Here is a 10,278-nt window from a genome sequence, read left to right as displayed (position 1 = left end):
GCTATTTTCAACAGCTTTTTTTTTTCTTTTTTAAGTTGTTTAAAAGGAAGACAGTGATATTGCATTGGCAAATTCCCCATAGAAACAAAGAGTGGAACAAAAAAATAATAAAGGCACCTTAACTTTCCTCATTTATGGAGGACAGTCTTATAATATGCATCCAGATCTCCTCCAATCACACAAGCTGAACATTGTTCCACTTTACTGCAGTTCTGTAACCATATGGGAACCAATCCTGTCTGTGTGCTGTGCACATCCAAAATTCCTCCTGAATGACCCACCCTGGGAGCGAGTTACCAGTGACCCAGGGCTGGGGCAGAAGGGGGGTGCAGTGCAGGTGGGGGAGGAAGGGACAGAACCCAGGGCTGGGGCAGCAAGGGTGTGTGTGGGGAGCACTGATGGGCGGGAACGGGGGTGCACAAAGCTGGTGCAGCACGGTGTGTGTGTGTGTGTGTGTGTGTGTGTGTGAGCGAGCCCAGGGCTGTGGTGCCAGGGGGTGTGGGTGGCAGGGTAGAGCCAAGGGCTGGGACGGCAGGGGGTGCAGGTGGGGGGGAGAGCCCAGGGCTGGGGCGGCAGAGGGTGCAGGTGGGGGGGCGAGCCCAGGGCTGGGACAGCAGGGTGCTGCAGGGGGTGGGGAGCCCAGGGCTGGGGTGGGGGCAGCCAAATTTTATTTTGCTTGGGGCGGCAAAAAACCTAGAGCCGGCCCTGCATGCAGTCGGGTCCTGAGCTACGTCTGGGTGAACCCCCTGCCCCCAAGCCCTATGGGCAGGCAATGCCAACCCTGGTAGGGGACAGACTTCTACAGAGACCGAATGACGGATGGACTGAATTGGGGCGGGGAGGAGGTGGGAGGCTGTGTCTCCCCTGTTTAACTCCTGTCTCTTGTTGAAAGCAGAACGTGAATTTCTCAAACCCACCATCTGGGTGAGCCCCAGCAGGGTGGTGGCGCTCGGGGGAAACCTCACCATCCGCTGTGAGGGTCGGCAACGATCCATGAAGTTCTTTCTGCGTAAAGCTGGACACCCGAACCCGCAGGTGCAGACGGTGCCTGATGGGCCTGTGGCTGAATTTCCCATCACCGGTGTCGGCCGGGAAGATGGAGGGAGCTACACCTGCGACTATCACTCCATAGCGGAACAGAGTCGCTGGTCATATCTGAGCGACCCCGTCGAGATCATTGTAGGAGGTGGGGGAGGGGCCCAGCTCAGCGTCCCAGATCGTAGCCCCACACCCAGCCAGACTGTCACGGGCTCTCTGCAGCAATGGGATGCTTAGAGCCAGGCTCTGCCCTGAGCCCAGCAGAGGGGACGCCCTGCCAGGGAATGGGGATGGAGCCACTGGCGGTTCCCCCAGACAGGGGGGAGAAGCAGCCACTGGAGATTTGGGACAGAGGAAAGGGAGATCCCTGCCCCCAGGGGGAGCTGCAGAGCAGGGGGGCCTTTTCCAGGCAACACATCAGTTAGGGGGTGATCGGCAGAGCTGAACATTATAAACCTCAGTGTATAGTAGAGACTTGCACAGTCCCCTACAAGTCAGTGGTGGTGCTGTGCACAGAACCCAGGAGTCCTGGCCCCCATCCTCCCTGCTCTCTCCACTAGACCCCACTCCCATCCCAGAGCCGGGCAGAGAACCCAGGAGTCCTGGCTCCCAGCCCTCCCTGCAGAGAAGCCAGGGAGTGACTGGACCCTGGAGACTGGCCTGGCCTGTCACCCGCCAGGGAGCAGAGCTCTGGGCCCCAGGGGCTGGGGTGGCTCCATGTCTCATGCTCTGAGCCCAGGGCTGAGGGGAAACTCTGGCCCCTGTGGAAAGGGATCCAGGAGCCCGTCCCCAGGGCCGCGGGTCTGACCCACCACTGAGGCCGTGTGGTGAGGACGGGCCCCAGGAGTGAGTGACGGGGCCTGTGTCTCACGGCCTGTCTGCTTCCCACTGCAGAGCCCAGCTACCCCAAACCCAGCATCTCCCTGAGCCCCAGCTGGGGGGTCTCCCTGGGGGGAGCCATGGCCATCCAGTGTCGGGGGCAGCACCAGGGCGTGCGGTTCGTGCTGAATAAAGAGCGATGCCATTTCCCACCTGTGGATTCGGATGGGTTGGAGGCTGAGTTTCCCATCAGCAACGTGAGCCGGGAGGACGGCGGGAGCTACAACTGCTCCTATCACAGCAGGTCGGAGCCGTTCAACGTGTCGGACCCCAGTGACCCCGTGGAGCTGGTGGTGAGAGGTGAGGGGCCTGGCTCGGCGTCCCCGTTCCCAGCCCCACCCCCAGCCAGACCCTCACGGGGGCTCGGTGCCAATGGGACGCTCAGAGCCAGGCTCTGCCCTGAGCCCTGACCCCGCAGAGGGGACGCCTGGCTGGGGAGCAGGGATGGTAACTGGGGGGGTTCCCCGGCCAGGGGGGAGCAGCAGCCCCTGGAAACTCGGGGCAGGGAGGCTACTTTAACGGTGTCCCTTGTGCGTAGGAACCGTGAGTCGCTATTTAATCCCATGATCCCATCCCCTCTGTTCTCCAGGCCCCGCCCCAGGCAGTGCCCCGGCCGGGGCTGAATGAGGCAGGGGCTGCAGGAGAAGCAGTGACTTGGTGGACACGGTGCTGGGATGGGACCCAGGAGATCTGGCCCGGCCCCTGGCACGGCCACAGATTCTGTGTGATGGGAGCACGTCACAGTTTTCAAAAGTGTCCTTCATTGTGGGGGTCCTCAATCTTGGGTCATCTCAGACCAAGCGCCCCAAAACCGAGACATCCACAGTTAGTGGAGATCTCTGCAAATGCTGCCTCAATAGCGCTGGATTCCTTGTGTTGGGGGAGCATGTAGGGTCCCTGCCATGGTCAGGGCCCCTTTGTTCCAGGTGGTGCATAAACACAGAATGAAGAGACAGTCCCTGCCCCTGGGAGCTCACTGAGGAAAGTGAATCTGTCTGTGCCTCAGTTTCCCCCTCTACAATGGGGAAAAAGATGCCTTGCTGCCTCCCAGGGGGGCTGATTCCCTTTCTTTGTGGGGCTCAGGACCTGTGGTGTCAGGCTCCAGAAAGCAGCCTCTGAGTTGCCCTGTGCTCAAGGGGAAGGGGGCGGATGCAGTGAATGAGGCAGGGGCCACACACGGCATATGAGGACCCCAAGCGCTAGGGAGCCGTGGCTCGGTGTCTGTGGGGCTGGGAGCCCAGCTCGCAGGTCTGGGATTCTGGGTCAGGGGTGTCACAGAGTCCCCGGGCGATGCTCTGGACCTGCTCCCCACAAAAACCAGGCAGGACTTTGGGGAGCCTCCTCTCCCTTGGAGCAGACTGTCTCCAGGGCAAGAAGCTCACACGGCTTCACCTCCTGGGTCTCTCCTTGGAGCATTCAGCATCCTCTGCCCCTCCGTGCGCGTCCCACAGCGAGTCCGCCCTGGCGGGGTCCTGGGGAAGCCACTGGGTCCTGCACCCCCACTTCGCAGTCAGACGTGACGCTCAGCCAGCCAGTAACACAGAGGTTTATTTGATGACAGGAACATGGTCTAACACAGAGCTTGTAGGTACAGAGAACCAGACCCCTCAGCCAGGTCCATTCTGGGGCCCAGTGAGGCAGACCCCCACGTCTGCCCTCACTCCTCGTCCCCAGCCAGACCCAAACTGCAACCCCCTCCAGCCCCTCCACTGGGCTTTGTCTCTTTCCTGGGCCAGGAGGTCACCTGATCACTTTGTTCTCCCACACCTTTAGCATCCCTTTGCAGAGGGGAAGGGCCCGGGCCATTAGCTGCCAGGAGACAGAGGATCGGCCATAACTGAGGCACCCACACAGTATTCAGAGGAAACATTTAGAACAGCCCCACTTTGTCACAGGGGGACTCTGCGATCTGGGAGAGAATCTCTACCAGGGGGCCCCTGGATCTGTCCGTGGCTGGGGCCGGCCGAGGAATCATAGAAGATTAGGGTTGGAAGAGACCTCAGGAAGCCACTGGGTCCTGCACCCCCACTTCGCAGTCAGACATGACGCTCAGCCAGCCAGTAAAACAGAAGGTTTATTGGACAACAGGAACACAGGCTACAGCAGAGCTTGTGGGCACAGCCAGGACCCCTCAATCAAGTCCTTCTGGGGGTTCAGGAAGCTTAGTTCCCAGCTTGGGATTCCCTGAATTCCAACCACCCAGCCCCAAACCGAAACTGAACTAACTCCCTCCAGCCGGCCCCTTCCTTTGTCCAGGTTCCCGGGCAAAGGTGCTGACACCCCACCCCCCTGCCTAGCTTAGGTTACAGGCTGAGCACCTGTCCCTCTCCTAAAGTCCTCCCCGGCTCTCCCATCCCCCACACAGACAGTCCCTACTCCTTCACAGGAGGTTCCAGTCCAAGCCCCTGCTCAAAGCAGGACCAGTCCATGTATCGTCTGTGTCCAGGGCAGGCCAGAAGCAGGGAATGATGCAGGGGCCACACACGGCATATGAGGATCGCAGGAACTAGGGAGCCGCAGCTCGGTGACTGTGGGCTGGGAACCCAGCTCGCAGGGCCGAGATTCTGGTTGTGGGGAACTCTGGGACCTGGGAGCAGGGGCGGCTCTAGAAATTACGCCACCCCAAGCAGGGCGCTGCGCCGCTCGCGCCGCCCTTCCCTGGTTCCGCGGCCGGGGCAGAAGTGCCTGTGGACGGTCCCGTGGTCCCGCGGCTCCGGTGGAGCATCCGCAGGCATGCCTGCGGGAGCTCCGTCCGAGCCACGGGACCAGTGCACCCGCCGCAGTCATGCCTGCGGGAGCTCAAGCGGAGCCGCGGGAAGAGGGGACCCTCCGCAGTCATGCCTGCGGCAGGTCTGCTCGTCCCGCGGCTCCGGTGGACCTCCCGCAGGCATGACTGCGGAAGGTCCGCCGGAGCCAAATGCCGCCCTAGCAGGACAATGCCGCCCCACGCGCCTGCTTGGCGCGCTGGGGTCTGGAGCTGGCCCTGCCTGGGAGAGAATCTCTGTCCAGGCCCCGCTGGATCTGCCTGTGTCTAGGTCAGCCCAGGGAGGCCGAGGCTGGGTGGGTGCCCAGGTCTGGCTCTCAGTGTCTGTCTCCTGTGCGCAGATCCCAGCTTATCCAGACCCTCCATCTCCCTGAGCCCCACCGGGGTCACCGCCCCAGGGGCAGACGTCACCATCCGGTGTGAGGGGCAGCGCCGGGACGTGAGGTTCTTCCTGCACAAGGCTGGAGACCTGAACCCACAGCAACACATGGACCCTTCTGGGGCCGGGGCCGAGTTCCGCATCCCCAGCGTGGGCCGGCAGCACGGAGGGAGCTACAGCTGCAGCTACCGGCCCCGGTCAGAGCCCTTCGTCTCCTCAGAGCCCAGCGACCCCGTGCAGCTGGTGGTAGCAGGTGAGGGGCCCGGCTCAGTGTCCCTGTTCCGATCCCCACACCCAGCTAGACCCTCCAGGGCTCTGCACCAATGGGATGCTCAGAGCCAGGCTCTGCCCTGAGCCCTGGGCCCAGCAGAGGGGATGCCCGGCCAGAGACAGGGGAGTCACTGGGAGTGGGAGGTTCCCCAGCCATGGGGGAGAAGCAGCCACTGGAGATTTGGGGCAGAGGAAGGGGGGATCCCTGCCCCCAGGGGGAGCTGCAGAGCAGGGGGGGCCTTTCCCAGGCAACACATCAGTTAGGGGGCCATGGGCAGAGCTGAAGGTTTTAAACCTCAGTGTATAGTAGAGACTTGCACGGTCCCCTACAAGTCAGTGGTGGTGCTGTGCACAGAACCCAGGAGTCCTGGCCCTCATCCTCCCTGCTCTCCCCACTCCCCTCCTAGAGCCGGGGACAGAACCCAGGAGTCCTGGCTCCCAGCCCTCCCAGCAGAGAAGCCAGGGAGTGAATGGACCCTGGAGACTGGCCTGGCCTGTCACCCGCCGGAGAGCAGAGCTCTGGGCCCCAGGGGCTGGGGTTGCTCTGTGTCTCATGCTGTGAGTCCAGGGCTGAGGGGAAACTCTGGCCCCTGTGGAAAGGGATCCAGGAGCCCGTCCCCAGGGCCGCCAGGTCTGACCCACCACTGAGGCCACGTGGTGAGGACGGGCCCCAGGAGTGAGTGACGGGGCCTGTGTCTCACGGCCTGTCTGCTTCCCTCTGCAGAGCCCAGCTACCCCAAACCCAACATCTCCCTGAGCCCCAGCGGGGGGGTCTCCCTGTGGGGAGCCGTGGCCGTCTGGTGTCGGGGGCAGCACCAGGGCGTGCGGTTCGTGCTGAATAAAGAGCGACGCCATTTCCCACCTATGGATTCGGACGGGTTGGAGGCTGAGTTTCCCATCAGCAACGTGAGCCGGGAGGACGGTGGGAGCTACAGCTGCTCCTATCACAGCAAATCGGAGCCATTCGCCGTGTCGTACCCCAGCGACCCCGTGGAGCTGGTGGTGAGAGGTGAGGGGCCCGGCTCAGCGTCCCCGTTCCCAGCCCCACCCCCAGCCAGACCCTCACAGGGGCTCGGTGCCAATGGGACACTCAAAGCCAGGCTCTGCCCTGAGCCCTGACCCCGCAGAGGGGACACCCGGCTGGGAAGAGGGGATGGAGTCACTGGGGGGTCCCTAGCTAGGGGGGTGCAGCAGCTGCCTGAGATTAGGGGCCGAGGGAGGGGGGGACCCCTTCCCCCCCGTAAGTTTCCTCTAAGCTGCCGTGGCCAGGGAGAGGCACCTCTCCCCCGGCCCCGGGCTGCTGCGGCAACAGAGGGCTGGGGGGAGTCCTCTCTCCCCGCTGCAGCCCTGGGGCAGCCTGCATCCCACACCCCTGATCTCCAGCCCCACCCCAGAGACCCCACCCCCAGCCGGAGCCCTCACCTCCCCCGCACCCCAACCCTCTGCCCCACCCCCGTCACACATCACCTCTCTGTGCACACAACAAAATTCATTCCGCACATGGATGTAAATAATTAGCAGGAACACGGCCCTGCCCCCAGGGGGAGCTGCAGAGCAGGGGCCTTTCCCAGGGGGATGCTCCCCCGGCTGCCCCGGCTCTGGGGATGCACAGAGGAATCGGGCCCAGGGGCTGCCCAGCCGGCCCCGCCCCCAGCCTGTGACGGCCTTCCAGGGCCGGCTGTGTGATGCCCACCTGGGCTGGGGGCTGTCGGGTTACAGAGCAGTGGGAGCCGCACACGTTGGCTGCTCAGAAGCAGCCTGGAAACAGCTGCTGTGGGGAGACCCCCAAGGATTCCCGGGCAGGGGAAGTGGGGGAGCTCGAGCCTGGGGTGGGATTTTTTTGTGGTGGGGAGAGAAAGAAACCAGCGGGGGACAGCAGCCAGCAGCTCCTCCCCAGCCCCAGCGCTGCTGGCGGAAATTTCTGGTAGAGTTTGGAGGGAGGCTGCCCAGCGCCGGGGAGAGACACCATGTCATGGGATCTTACCCCCACTTTGAGCTTGTGGGTTCAAAGATGGGGACCCGCATGTATTCTGCCACCATGTCCTAGGTCTCACCCCCACTTTGAGCTTGTGGGTTCAAAGATGGGGACCTGACTTGGTTTTCCTCTAAACTAAAATCCTAGTTTAGATCTAGTAAGCTGCCACCACTCAATCAAGAAATGTGGATTGAGACACAGTCCTTCCCCAAAATCCTAGGGGATTCCAAGAGCCCCAAATCCATGGCGTTCTTACACCCAGGAGAAACAAACCATTCCCCCTGCTTCCTCCCCCCTCCCTTTTCCTAGGAGAGATACCGGGATCTAACTACAGAGGGATACCTCCCCCTTCTCTTTCCCTGAGAATCCACCCAAGGAAAGACCAAACAAGTCCTTAATAGAAAAGAATTTATTAAGAGAACAAAGAGAAAATACAGAATTTCTATGAGCCCAAGCTGGACACTCATAGGGGATAACCTTATCAATCTCTGGAGAGAATTCCCCCTCCCCCCTTTCTCAGTAAAAGCAATAACAGCAAACAGGAATAAAGCATTTCCTTTAGCAAACACACAATTGCAAATATAGAAATCAAATCATAAGACTAATTCGCCTTCCTAATTAATACTCACTATTAATTAGTAGAAACTACTCCAGGAGAACTTGGAGACATGACTGGTGTCTTTTAGATTCAAAAGAGTTCTCACACAGACAAAGGCTTCCCTCCACAGAGATTTGAAAAAATCTTATCTCTGATTGGTCCTCTGGTCAGGTGGTCACCAGGTACTACATGTTAACCCTTTACAGGTAAAACAGACCTTAACCCTTAACTATCTGTTTATGACACACCAGCAGCCAGCGAGGTACCAACCAGCACCAGAAATGCAGGGACCCAGCCAGCGGGAGCCAGTGGAAAGGGACCCGGTGGCCGAGCTGTGTCATCGAAGGGGCCAGGCACAGAGCTGGCAGGGGAAAGTCCCGTTGAGAAGGGGCAGAGATGGCAGGAACAGGGGGAGGCAGAGAGAGGAAAGACAGAGGCAGGAGGGGGAAAGTTAAAGGAGGAACCGGGCAGTAAATTGTTAGAAAACCTTCAGCTGCAGCAACAGGAAGAGAGAATTTGTCCGAGAGCAAAGGGACTCTAGAAAAAGCAGCGGAGGGACAGTTGTGGCATTGAGAAGCCGACCCATCGCCTGGGGAAATCGCTGCAGGTGTCTGAGCTGGAGCTCGGAGCAGCAAACAGAGACGGCACAAGGGGAGGGCTCAAGATACAACAAACCAGCCTAGGGACAGAGAAGCCGCGACGGGTCCGTAGCACGGTGGGTTCTGGCCTAGTGCCTGGGACGCTCCAACTCCAGCTCCTGGGGCTCCATGAATGTAAATTGTTGCCCATGAAGTGGGTTTAATTCAGCCAATGGCAGTTACTGGTCAGGCAGCTCAGCAATAGTTCCCAGTGTGACCCTCCCCAGCAGTTCCTGCCACACCAGCGAACTCTGATCCACTTGTGATCGTTCCCCACTGAACTGATTTCTCCTTCCCCAGCCGATGGTGATAAAACGCAATTGGCCTCTAGGTCCCCTCGGCCTCTCCTTGCCCTGCCCAGCCACCCCTCCATGCATAGGTGGCAGGTGATATGTTTGTGCGGTGCCGGGCTCCAGGAATATTCAGGGCCGGGTGCCCTGCTCCAGCAATAGTTAGAGCTGGGTCTCTCCCCCGGGCCTGCCTGGATCGGGCCCCGGCCCCCGCGGGCCTCCCCCGCGCCACATCCCTGCCTCGAGCAGGTGCCTGCCTCCTCCCCCTCCCCCTGCCGCGCTGCGTCCCTGCCTGACAAAAAGCAGCCACATCTCTCCCATGCCTGCTGGAGCTGTCTGTCTGCTGCCCTAGGGTCCTAGTGCCTGCCCCCAATAATGGCCGGGCAGGCTGCCCTTACCCTGCCCTTCCGCCCTCGCCCTGAGCCTTCCCAACGCCCCAAACCCGTCATCCCCAGCCAGAGCCCTCATCCCCCCGCACCCTAATCCTCAGCCCCAGCCCTGAGTCCCCCCACATCATGAGCCCCACAGCCCTCACCCCACACCCCAAACCTCTGCCCTAGCCCTGAGCCCCCTCCTGCATCATGAACCCCTCATCCCCCAACCCCAGCCAGAGCTCTCATCCCCCCCGCACCCTAATCCTCAGCCCCAGCCGTGAGCCCCCCGCACCATGAACCCCTCATCCTCAGCCCCACAGCCCTCACCCCTGCACTACCTCCTATCCCCAAACTCCCTCCCTGAGGGTGCACCTCTCACGCCTTCCTATGTCCCCACCCCCAGCCCAGAGCCTGCACCCAAACTCCATCCCAAAGCCTGCACCCTGCACCCCTCCTGCACCCTAATCCTCAGCCCAGGATCTGCACCCCAGACCTCCCCCCCAAAGCCCCCTCCCAGAGCCTTAGGCAGGTGGGGGCGGAATTTGGGGGGGTGGAGTTGGGGGGCGGGTTCTGGGCACCACCAAAATTTCTACAAACTTGCCACCCATGTCTCCATGGGCTCCTTGCAGATGGATCCACGCCATTGCCCTGCTGAGGGGTGGGGGACCCCATGTCCCTTGTGTCACTAGCCCAGCTCTCTCGGTCTTGGATTCAGGGGAAAAGCATCCAGGAGACTCTCCCTGCAGGCCCCAGTATCGGCCTCGTCACTGGGGCCCTGACTGTGCCGGGGTCTGTGTCTCACAACCTGTCTCCTCCTACCCTGTGGAGCTGGTGGTAGCAAGTGAGGGGCCCAGCCCGGCACCTCGGCTCCCAGCCCCACCCCCAGCTAGATCCCCGGGGGCTCGCACCGATGGGCCACTCAGAGCCAGGCTCTGCCCTGAGCCCTGGGCCCAGCAGAGGGGATGCCCAGCCGGGGACGGAGTCACTGGGGGGTCCCAGCCAGGGCAGAGCAGCCTTCTACCCTGCACATGGTCTGACGCTCCCTGGTCACCGCGGTGTCGGGCGCCTGCCAG

The 10,278-nt window shown here is 61.4% G+C and overlaps 1 protein-coding gene across 1 annotated transcript; it reads left to right on the top strand.

Moving 5' to 3' along the window:
• The first annotated feature begins 693 nt into the window (after positions 1–693).
• LOC123350006 (immunoglobulin superfamily member 1-like) lies at positions 694–5,614 on the top strand. The gene is made up of 4 exons (XM_044988339.1): positions 694–1,186; positions 1,933–2,217; positions 5,023–5,294; positions 5,609–5,614. Exons 1-4 carry the CDS (start codon positions 994–996, stop codon positions 5,612–5,614), a joined length of 756 nt encoding a protein of 251 aa, XP_044844274.1. The 5' UTR covers positions 694–993.
• Positions 5,615–10,278: the final 4,664 nt, after the last annotated feature.

Source organism: Mauremys mutica, chromosome 15 (genome assembly GCF_020497125.1).
Source record: "Mauremys mutica isolate MM-2020 ecotype Southern chromosome 15, ASM2049712v1, whole genome shotgun sequence".
Classification (NCBI taxonomy): Eukaryota; Metazoa; Chordata; order Testudines; family Geoemydidae; genus Mauremys; species Mauremys mutica.
Note: the sequence above shows the minus strand (reverse complement) of the source record. Positions and strands in the feature narration are given on the sequence as shown.